The sequence below is a fragment of the Carcharodon carcharias genome, chromosome 22 (assembly GCF_017639515.1).
Source record: "Carcharodon carcharias isolate sCarCar2 chromosome 22, sCarCar2.pri, whole genome shotgun sequence".
Taxonomy (NCBI): domain Eukaryota; kingdom Metazoa; phylum Chordata; class Chondrichthyes; order Lamniformes; family Lamnidae; genus Carcharodon; species Carcharodon carcharias.
The window spans coordinates 3689610-3701907 of NC_054488.1; the positions used below are offsets into that span (position 1 = coordinate 3689610).

At 43.8% G+C, this 12298-nt stretch overlaps 1 protein-coding gene across 1 annotated transcript in view; it reads right to left on the reverse strand.

Annotated features, from left to right (window-relative positions):
- Positions 1-10570, reverse strand: part of LOC121293946 (glutamate receptor ionotropic, NMDA 2C-like) — a 143109-nt gene extending 132539 nt beyond the window's left edge. The window contains exon 1 of the mRNA XM_041217425.1: positions 10184-10570. Coding sequence (XP_041073359.1) covers positions 10184-10570 — 387 coding nt within the window. The remainder of the gene's footprint in view (positions 1-10183) is intronic.
- Between the last annotated feature and the right edge of the window lie 1728 nt (positions 10571-12298).

Consider the following 12298-nt stretch of genomic DNA (forward strand, 5'->3'; position numbering starts at 1 on the left):
CTCCTGTCTTTTCCCCATAACCCTGCACATTCTTCCTTTTCAACAACCCTTTTGAATGCTTTGATTAAACCTGCCTCCACTTCACACTCAGGCAGTCGATTCCAGACCTTAACCATTTGTTGGCCTGATTTTTTTTCTCGTATCATTTTTGCCTCTTTTGCCAATGACTTTAAATCTGTGCCCCCTCATTCTTCATGAGTGGGGACAGTTCTCCCCATCTACTCTGTCTAGACCCCTCAGGATTTTGAATATCTCTATCAAATTTCCTCTCGGCCTTCTCTTCTCCAAAAAAAACTTCTCCAATCCATCTTCATAACTAAAATTCCTCATCCCTAGAGCCTTTCTTGTGAATCTTTTCTGCAATCTCTCCAAGGTCTTACATTCTCCTTAAAGTACAGTGGCCAGAACTGAACCCAATACTCTAGCTGAGGCCAAACTAGTGTCTTATACAAGTTCAGCATAACCCCCTTTCTCTTTTTATATAAAAGCAAAATACTGTAGATGCTGGAAATCTGAAACAAAAACAGAAAATGCTGGAAAAGCTCAGCAGGTCTAACAGCTTCTGTGGAGAGAAAGACAGAGTTGAAGTTTCGAGTCCGTATGACTCTTCTTCAGATCTGAATTCATGTTTTGTGAGTCATGTTTTTGTCCCCTTTCTCTTCTGTCCCTATTCATAAAGCCCAGGATTATGTATGCTTCATTAACCATTCTCTCAACCTATCCTGCCACCTTCAATGTCTAATGCACATATACACCATTTATCCCTCTACTCCTGCACCCACTTTAGAGTTGTACCCTTTATTTTATATTGTCTTTATCTCCACAAGGACTGTGTGGTGGTCACTCCTACCGATACTGTCATGGACAGATGTATCTGCAGCAGGCAGGTTGGTGGAGATGGGGTCAAGTATGTTTTTCCTTCTTGTTGGTTCCTTCACCACCTGCTGCAGACCCAGTCTAGCAGTTATGTCCTTTAGGACTTGGTCAGCTCGGTCAGTAGTGGTGCTACTGAGCCACTCTTGATGATAGACATTGAAGATCCCACCCAGAGTACATTCTGTGACCTTGCCACCCTCAATGCTTCCTCCAAGTGGTGTTCAACATGGAGGAGCATTGATTCATCAGCTGAGGGAGGGCAGTACGTGGTAATCAGCAGGAGATTTCCTTGCCCATATTTGACCTGATGCCATGAGACTTCGTGGGGTCCAGAGTTGATGTTGAGGACTCCCAGGGCAACTCCCTCCTGACTGTATCCCTCTGTGCTGCCACCTCTGCTGGGTGTGTCCTGGCTGTGGGACAGACATACCCAGGGATAGTGATGGTGGAGTCTGGGACATTATCTGTGAGATATGATTCCATGAGGATGACTATGTTGCTTGACTAGTCTATGAGACAGCTCTCCAGTAGCCCCCAGATATTAGTAAAGAGGACTTTGCAGGGTCAACAGGGCTAAGATAGTCATTGTTGTTTCCGGTGCCTAAGTTGATGCCGGATGGTCCGTCCGATTTCGTTTATTTTTTGTGACTTTGTAGCGGTTTGTTACAACTGAGGGCATTAAAAAGTCAACCACATTGCTGTGGGTCTGGAGTCACATGTAGGCCAGACCAGGTAAGGACAGCAGGTTTCCCTCCCTAAAGGGGATTAGCAAACCAGATGGATTTTTACAACAATCGGCAATGGTTCCATGGTCATCATTAAACTATTAATTCCAGATTTTTATTGAATTCAAATTCCACCATCTGGGCATGGTGGGATTTAAACCCAGGTCCCCAGATCATTACCCAGAGTCTCTGGGTTACCACTGACAAATACCACTATGCCATCGCCTCCAATTACCACTTGCACATGGTACTTGAAGTAATCCAGAGGTTACTACTTTTGAGAACAAAAGCAAAAATACCTGGAAAAACTCAGCAGGTCTGACAGCATCTGCGGAGAGGAACACAGTTAATGTTTCGAGTCCGTATGACTCTTCAACAGAACTGCGGAAATAGAGAAATGAGGTGAAATATAAGCTGGTGGAGGGGGGTAGAACAGGCAGAGCTCAATAGGGGGCTAGTGATAGGTGAAGGCAAAGAAGAGATTGCCAAAGATGTCAAAGATGTCGGTAGGCTTGTAATGAATATTGGTGGACAGTCTAAATTTCTGGTAGTCTCAATTTCTGGTGATAGACTGTCCACCAATATCCATTACAAGCCTACCGACTCCCACAGCTACCTCGACAACAGCTCCTCTCAACCCACTTTCTGTAAGGACTTCATCCCATTCTTTCAGTTCCTTTGCCTCCGTCAATCAGTTCCGATGATGCTACCTTCAAAAACAGTTCCTCTGACATGTCCTCCTTCTTCCTTAACCGAGGTTTTCCACCCACGGTCATTGACAGGGCCCTCAACCGTGTCCAGCCCATCTCCCGCGCATCCGCCCTTACGCCTTCTCCTCCCTCCCAGAAACATGATAGGGTCCCCCTTGTCCTCACTTATCACCCCACCAGCCTCCGCATTCAAAGGATCATCCTCTGCCATTTCCGCCAACTCCAGCAAGATGCCACTACCAAACACATCTTCCCTTCACCCCCCCCGGCGGCATTCCGTAGGGATCGTTCTCTCCGGGACACCCTGGCCCACTCCTCCATCACCCCCTACTCCTCAGCTCCCTCCCACGGCACCTTCCCATTCAATCACAGAAGGTGCAACACCCCTACTTCCCCCACCCCCTCCTCACCGTCCAAGGGCCCAAACACTCCTTTCAAGTGAAGCAACATTTCACTTGCATTTCCCCCAACTTAGTCTACTGCATTTGTTGCTCCCAATGCGGTTTCCTCTACATTGGAGAGACCAAACGCAGACTGGGTGACCGCTTTGTGGAACACCTTCGGTCTGTTTGCAAGCATGACCCAGACCTCCCTGTCGCTTGCCATTTTAACACTCCACCCTGCTCTCTTGCCCACATGTCCGTCCTTGGCCTGCTGCAGTGTTCCAGTGAAGCTCAACGCAAACTGGAGGAACAGCACTTCATCTTTCGACTAGGCACTTTACAGCCTTCTGGACTGAATATTGAGTTCAACAATTTTAGATTATGAACTCTCTCCTCCATCCCCACCCCCTTTCTGATTCCCCTTTTTTCCAATAATTTATTATTTTTTTACAAATATATTTTTCTTTTCCCACCTATTTTTAAATTTATTTCAATCTATCACTTTATCTCCACCTTTTAGCCCATTTCAATCCCTTCCCCCCACCCTATCTCCACTAGGGCTATCTGTCACTTACTTGCCCTGCTTGCTACCCATAATGTCCCCATTAGCATATCCTTTAGATAATGTCACCACTGTCAACACCCCTTTGTCCTTTTGTCTATGACATCTTTGGCAATCTCTTCTTTGCCTCCACCTATCACTGGGCCCATATTGAGCTCTACCTGTCCCACCCCCTCAACCAGCTTATATTTCACCCCATTTCTCTATATCGTTAGTTCTGTTGAAGAGTCACACAGACTTGAAAAGTTAACTGTGTTCCTCTCCGCAGATGCTGTCAGACCTGCTGAGTTTTTTTGGGTATTTTTGTTTTTGTTCTAGATTTCCAGAATCTGCAGTATTTGCTTTTATCTTACTACTTTTGAGGTCCTGCTTGCTCATTTCCTACCCAGTTCCCTAAATTTTGACTGCAGGATCACTTCTCTTTTTCTGCCTATGTTGTTCGTACCAATGTGAACCAAAGCTGCTGGCTGTTCACCTTCCTCCTTACGGGTCCTCTGCAGCTGTTCAGTGACATCCTTGACTCTGGCATGAGGGAAGCAACACCATCCTGGATTCATGTCTGTGTCTGGAGAAAGACCCGTCTATTCCCATAATTATTGAATCACCTATCATTATTGCTCTGCCTGTCTTCCTTGACTCCCTCTGTACAGCTCTGCCATGAACCTGGCTCTGGCCCAGATGAACCATTGATTAATCACAACTGAATACTGGTTGGAGAGTGGAATGCACTCAGGGGACTCGTGCATTATCTCTCTGTTTCTCCTTGACTGTTTGGTGGTCATCCATTTCCTCTTTCTCTGCATACTCTTAAGCAATGGAATGAGCACATCTATAAATGTTCTAAGACAAAAATCTCAACCTCATGGATGCACCACAGTGAGGCCAGCTGCTGCTCAATTTCCAAAACTAAGAGCTCAAGCTCCTGTAACTGATGACATTTCCTGCACTAGTTGTTATCCAGGACATGAGATGTGTCCTGGAGTTCCCACATAGCACAGGATGCACACTCTAGTGATTGGAGCTGCCCTGTCATTCCTGTTAGTTAATAACCTTGCTACTGCTAATAAACCTTACTGCTGCTAATACACAGCTAATTTAGCAATGCTAATAAGCCTTTTTAATGCCAGTAAACCCTACTAAAACTTAAAACACATTACTAATAGTAATAAACCTTATCTTTTAAAAAAGAAAGATAAGATTGACCAGTTTATTCCATTGTTTAGGTAAGATAAGAAATTCTCACTATCCAATCACCCACCTGCTTCCTTGTGAGATAACATCTTGATTTTTCTTTCCAAACGCAGGCTCTGAACCTACAGTCTGGCTCCTGGTGGATAGATACTTTATGCCCCGCTGTGTTCTCACTCTTTCCCACCAGTCCTGACTGAACTCTTGCTCTGTCCTGCATTACTTAATGCCGTGATGAGTTCCCGCTCCTTCCCACTGCTTTCACAGTCACTGTTTCACTAATTACCTTTTCAGCCTTGCACACCATTTTTGCACCAAAATCACTGCTTAGTGGGAAGAGCTTCAAGCAAGCCCAGGAAGGTAGGAGCAGCTCAACAGCACCACCATTGCAGTCAAGCAACCAACTAGGACCAGTTAAAGCTGTAGCCACTTAAGGCACTACAACTCAGGGAGCCACAGAAACAGTCCTTAAGAGTCTGTGAAAAGTCACTGATAATCCTACTGACCCTGCAAAAAAGCCAGATGATGACGACAGAATTTCTAACGTGCAATTGGAAGGCAGTGGTCCTCCTCCTCTGAGTTCACTCTGTTCAGACAACGCATAGAATAATGTTTTCTGGACCTCACTATTTCTGAACCAGATAAACAAACCATAAATATTGAAATTGCTATCGACAATGATGCCTCCACTGACTGATCCTCCACAGACCTCAGTTCTATCAGATCTTAAAAATCTGAACAAGATAAGACAACACTCAAAGATCAATAATGAGTGAAGGTAACTTCAGAATACATCATCTGGAATTCATGTCCTTTAGGCAAGAGCCAAAGGAAGCTATTCATCATTCATAAGTGGATGCAGAGACAAGGAGCTTGATTGCAATTTTATGCGACTGAACTGGTTGACAGAATAATCGAATTTGTGATAGCATCTACACCAATAGAAGTATTGCAAAAGACCTCTTAGACAAACCCATAAGTTACAACATGGCACAGCACAACTAAAAAGCGGATACAAGTATAAAGCCTTACAGCTGTCTACAGGTGAACAATAGGCTACGTGTAATTCAACCACCATTGGCATAATAACCAACATAGACAAACCTAGTAAGCAATACAGGTGGTGCAGCCTCATACATGCTCTCGAAAATTGTCTACCATATATGCAAGGCAGGTGGCACCAGTAGACACTGGAAATGCCAGTACAGAATGAAAAAGCCAGAACAATTGGTTCAATATCATCAAAAGTCACTACCAGAGGCCAGACAGGTACAGCATCCTAAGCAATCAGGAGCACAAATCAGACATCGCTAGAAGAAGATCCATGAAATGTCTAGCGAAGCTATGTGGTCAGATGATGAGAATGACCAGAATATGCAAGCACAAAGTGAGCAGACATTCCACACAGTGAACATCAAAGAATGTGAGAATGTATTGCCATAGTGATACCATCAGAAGGCTTTGCCACTATCCAGATTATGTTCCCACAGATGCAGCGACAGCATCAATTCTAGGCAAAACTGGATACAGGTGCAGGTGCAAATATCCTTCCACTTTGCACATTGAAATGTGTGTACCCAAAATGTGGCAAGTGATGGCTAAACCAACCACTGCCAAACTTACCATGCACAATGGCTTAGAGATTCCATCCATCCATTAAGGATGAGATTTCAGAATACTTGGAAGTCCATGGTAAAATAGGGCAAAGTCAGCATGGTTTCATCAAGGGGAGGTCATGCCTGACAAATCTGTTAGAATTCTTTGAGGAGGTAACGAGTAGGTTAGACAAAGGAGAGCCAATGGATATTATCTACTTGGACTTCCAGAAGGCCTTTGACAAGGTGCCGCACAGGAGGCTGCTCAGTAAGGTAAGAGCCCATAGTGTTAGAGGCAAGGTACTAGCATGGATAGAAGATTGGCTGTCTGGCAAGAGGCAGAGAGAGGGGATAAGGGGGTCCTTCTCAGGATGGCGGCTGGTGACTAGTGGAGTTCCGCAGGGGTCAGTGTTGGCACCACAACTTTTCACTTTATACATTAATGATCTAGATGAAGGAACTGAGGGCATCCTGGCTAAGTTTGCAGATGATACAAAGATAGGTGGAGGGACAGGTAGTATTGAGGAGGCAGGGAGGCTGCAGAAGGATTTGGACAGGTTAGGAGAATGGGCAAAGAAGTGGCAGATGGAATACAACATGGGGAAGTGTGAGGTCATGGGAAGAATAGAGGCATGGACTATTTTCTAAATGGGGAGAGAATTCAGAAATCTGGAGTGCAAAGGGTCTTGGGAGTCCTAGTCCAGGATTCTCTTAAGGTTAACTTGCAGGATGAGTCGGTAGTTAGGAAGGCAAATGCAATGTTGGCATTTATTTCGAGAGGACTAGAATATAAAAGCAGGGATGTGCTGCTGAGGCTTTATAAGGCTCTGGTCAGACCACACTTAAAATATTGTGAGCAATTTTGGGCCCCGTATCTCAGGAAGGATGTGCTGGCCCTGGAGGAGGTTCACGAGAATGATCCCAAGAATGAAAGGCTTAACATATGAGGAATGTTTGAGGACTCTGGGTCTATACTCGATGGAGTTTAGAAGGATGAGGGGGGATCTGATTGAAACTTACAGAATACTGAAAGGCCTGGATAGAGTGGACGTGGGGAAGATGTTTCCGTTAGTAGGAGAGACTAGGACCCGAGGGCACAGCCTCAGAGTAAAGGGAAGACCTTTTAGAACAGAGATGAGGAGAAACTTCTTTAGCCAGAGAGTGGTGAATCTATGGAATTCATTGCCACAGAAGACTGTGGAGGCCAGGTCATTGAGTGTATTTAAGACCGAGATAGATAGGTTCTTGATTGGTAAGGAGATCGAAGATTATGGGGAGAAGGCGGGAGAATGGGGCTGAGAAACTTATCAGCCATGATTGAATGGCGGAGCAGACTCGATGGGCCGAATGGCCTAATTTCTGCTCCTATGTCTTATGGTCATCCTTGAGATTCATTACACTTAAGTATCAATACAACAACTGACCCTTGAATTTTTCCAAGTGCCCCGCTATAACATCTTTAATAATAGCTTCTAACTTCCCTATAACGGATGTTAGGCTAACTGGCCTATAGTTTCCTGCTTTCTGTCTCCCTCCCTTTTTGAATAAAGGAGTTATATTTTCTAGTTTCCAATCTAATGGAACTTTCCCCGAATCTAGAGAATTTTGGAAAGTTAAAACCAGTGCTTCGGTGCACTAACCACTTCTTTAAAGACCTTAGGGTGAAGTCCATCCAGACCTGGGATTTGTCAGCCTATAGCCCTAACAATTTGCTCAATTGTTTGTAATTTTCCCAAGTCCTGCCTTCCCATCCATTTCCTGATTTACAGCTATTTCCGGGATGTTACTTGTCTCCTTTATAGTGAAGACCGAAGCAAAATATCTGATTAATTAATTCACCATCTCCCTACTTTCCATTATCAATTCCCCGATGTACTCTCTATAGGACTAACACTCACTTTGTTAACTTCCTTATTTAAATATCTATAGAAACTCTTACTATCCATCTTTATGTTGCTAGCTCACTTTCCCTCAGTCCAATTTTCTCTCCTTATTAATATTTTTGTCATTTTTTGTTGTTATGTTTTTTCCAATTTTCTGACCTGCCACCCGTTTTTGCGTAATCATATGATTTTTCTTTAAGTTTAATGCTGTCTTTAACGTTTTTAGTTAACCACAGATGGTGGGCCTGCCCTTGGAATTTTTCTTTCTCACTGGATTGTACATATTCTGTGAATTCTGAAATTCCCTTTACATGTCTGTCACTGAACTTCTATTGACATGTCCCTTTACATCATTTGCCAGTTCACTTTAGCTAGCTCTGCTTTCATGCCTTCATAATTGCCCCTATTTAAGTTTAAAGTACTAGTCTTGGACACACTTAATTCTCTCTCAAAATGAATGTAAAATTCAATTGTATTATGATTGCTGTTACCTTGGGGTGCCTTGCACAATACCAGATCTAGTATAACCTGCTCTTTGCTTCCTCCAGAAGGTGCTGTTCTTAGAAATGATCCCAAAAACATCCTCATCTACGCTACCTTGCCATCTGAATTTTTCCAGTCTATATGTAGATTAAAATCCTCTATGATTATTGCTGTACCTTTCTGGGAAACTCCCATTATCTCTTCTTTTATACTCTGCCATACAGTGTAGTTATAATTAAGGGACCACAAGTGACTCCTTGACTTTATCATTCCTCATCTCAACCCAAACTGTTTCTACATGCTGGTTTCCTGAACTTAGGTCATCCCTCTCTATTGCGCTAATACCATCATTAATGAACAGAACCACCCCTCCACCTTTTCCTAACTTCCTGTCCTTCCTAAATGTCACATGCACTTCAATATTCAGTCCCAATCTATGTCATCTTGTAGCTGTGTCTCTGTAATGGCTATCAAACTGTACTTATTTATTTCTATTTGCGCTATCAGTTCATCGGTTTTTGTTTTGACTGCTATGTGGGTTTAGATACAGAGCCTTTAGTTTTGTCCTTTTATTATATTTGTAGCATTTAGCCTTATCTGCTGATTTACTCTTAGATTGGTACTCTCTGTCCCTTCCTGTCACAGTCTGTTTATCATTTCCCATATTCCTACAGGTCTCCCTTGTCTTGTCTCTGCTCTTTGGTTTACCACATCTTTCCAAATTTCCCTTGCCCCCACTATTCAGTTTAAAAGCCTCTTTCCTTCCCTAATTAGGAGGCTCATGAGGACACTAGCCCCAGCAGGGTTGAGGTGTAGACCCTCCCAATGGTACAGATCCCACTTTCCCCAATACTGTGCCACTGCCCCACAAACTGTAACCCACTTCTCCCACACCCAGTCTTTGAGCCACATATTCATCTCTCTAATCTTATTTGTCCTACGCTAATTTGCACATGGCTCAGGTAATAATCCAGAGATTATTACTTTTGAGGTTCTGCTTCTTAATTTGATGCCTAGCTTGTCATACTGGCTATGCAGATCCTCGTTCCTCATCCTGCCTATGTCATTGGTACTTATGTGCACCACAAGCATTAGATCCTCCCTTTCCGACCACAACTTCCTCTCCAGCCCTGAGCAGATGTCCCAAACCCTGGCACCAGGCAGGCAACACAGCTGTCTGGACTCTTGCTCTTTGCTACAGAGAACAGTGTCAATCCCCCTCACTCTATTGTCCGCTACTACCACATCATTCCTGTTTGTTGCCCCCACTTGGATGGTTTCCTGTTCCACGGTGCCGTGGTCAGTTAGCTCATCCACCCTGCAGCCCCCACTCACATCCAAACAAGCTGAGAGAACCTCAAACCCATTGGACAATTGCAGACGCTTACACTCCTGCATTCTGGCCCCCTGGGTCCCCTTACCTGCCTCACTCACAGTCACACCCTCCTGGCCCTGGCCACTGAGTAAATCGGAAGACCCTATCCTAAGTGTTGTGACTCCCTCCTGGTACAAAGCATCCAGGTAACTATTTTCCTCTCTGATGTGTGGCAGTGTCTGCAGCTCTGCCTCCAGCTCAGTGACTCTGAGCTCAAGTTCCTCAAACCGCAAACACTTACTGCAGTCGTGTTTGCCCTGGATTTTTGCTGCTCTGCCTCCAAGTCAAGTACATCTTTCCTTAGATATGGAGACCAAAATCGCAGTCAGTACCCCAGGTGTCATCTCACCACAGTCCTGTGGAACATCAGATTGCTATTCGTGAGACTGTAACTGGAACTAACCTTTGGAGTGAACACAACAGTGGAGCCTCCACTCATTCCGATGATTGGAGCTGATACTTGTGCAGAGATAAAGTCCAGAATTTGTGCGACAGCCTCAGATTCAATATCATCTTCAAAGATAACAGCATGGATTCTGGATCTGGTCAGCACATCACAAATGTGAGTGATCAGGCTCCTGGGATTGGTGTTGTTCACAATCACTGTGATGGCATTGATTTGTACAGGCAGGTCCTGGTAGGTCTCTCGATTAAAGCTGCCCCTGATTTCCATGTGATACCAAGATCCTCCGAGTACAACAGCTATGTTGACAGTAGGTTGACTGGATTCCCTGGCGAAAGCAGATTCTACCGCAGAAAGGAAGAGAACAGTCTGTAGCATTTGCTCCATGGTGTGCTCCAGTCCCAAAGGCTCACTAAAGAGAAACAAGGTTCACCCAGTTAAGATAAATCCCCAACTAGCTGCATTTATACCAGTCACTGGTTTGGTATTATAAACAAGGAGACAAAGACTAATGTCTCCAATTGGAGTGGTTGGGGGGTAGAGGGGCAGAGATTAAGGGGAATGGAATTAGAAGTAATGTAGAAAATTGGGTACAAAACTGCTTAGAACTGTGGAAATAGAAAATAGGATGAAGAGCAGTTTTTCAATGTGGTTGGGAGTATGTTGTGGAGTCCCACGGGATTCAACTATGGGGCCATTTCTGTTCACTGTGTCAATGAAAGATCTGGATATAAGCCTAGAGGAATTGGTGTCCAGACAATAGGAGACATGGTGAAAAATTCTGAAGAACAGAGAGAAGTGCTAGAAATGTTGATTAGGTGGTGGACAAGATCATAAAATGTGCCAAGGAGTTCAATGCCAGGTGTTACATTTTGGTTTAAAAAGTGTTTATTCATGGGGAAGAACATAGTGACCTGGGGTTTCAGGTTTGCCAAACATTAACCGTAGCACCTCAAACGGATAAGGTGATAAAAACTATGAAATCCTGGGTTTAATGACAAGAATACAGATTAGAAAAGTCAGTAATGAATAAGCTAAGTAAAACCTTTGTAAGACCACAGTTGTGGTGACAGACTCCACACTGCAGAAACTCACCAAGGCTCTTTAGACAGCACCTTCCAAACCCACGGCCACTACCATCTAGAAGGATAAGGGCAGCAGATAGATGGGAACACCACCATCTGCAAGTTCCCTTCCAAGTCCCTCACCATCCTGACTTGGAAATATATCACCGTTCCTTCACTGTCACTGGGTCAAAATCCTGGAACTCTCTCCCTAAGAGCACTGTGCGTGTACCTACACCACATGGACTGCAGCGGCTCTAGAAGGCAGCTCATCACCACCTTCTCAAGGGCAACTAGTGACAGACAATAAATGCTGGCCCAGCCAGCAAAGCCCACATCCCTTGAATGAATAAAAAGAACTATTGCAAAATGCTGAGGCTGTAGAGATTCACAAGGATGTTGATTGACCCGGGATTGATAAAAATACAAGGAAGAACTTAGAACTGTTTTCATTGGAATGGAAGAGATTAAGGGCTGGTTTGATATTAGTGATTAAAAGTTTTAATGGTGATATTGTCAATGAAAATGGAGGGCATGTTGAATAATTACTTTGTGTCAGTTTCTACAGTAGAGGAAGAGGTCAGCATGGAAACTCATATTGAATCAGCAATAGGAACTCACCAAAATTAATGTAAGCACGATAACAGTCATGAAGAAAAGAATGATATTAAAGACTGACAAATAACAGGACCAGGTAGTTTCCATCCCCGAGTTTAAAGGAAGTAGGCAAGAAAGTTGCTGATGCTCTAAATATAATCTTTCAAAGTTCTCTCCATTCGAAAATCATCCCTTTAGTTTGGAAAATTATGCATGTCACTCTGATATTTAAGAAAAGTGGGTGAGGGAAAGTAGGGAATTATAGACCAGTTAGCCAAACATCTGTTGTTAAGAAATTGCTAGACTCGATAATTAATGATAGAGTGACTGAACACTCAAATTTTTCATCTGATCAGAAAGGGGCAGCATGGAGATGTAAAGAGAAACTGATGTCTGATGAACCTGATTAAATTATAGTCACCTGAAAAGATGACCAGATCAGTGGACAGTGAAA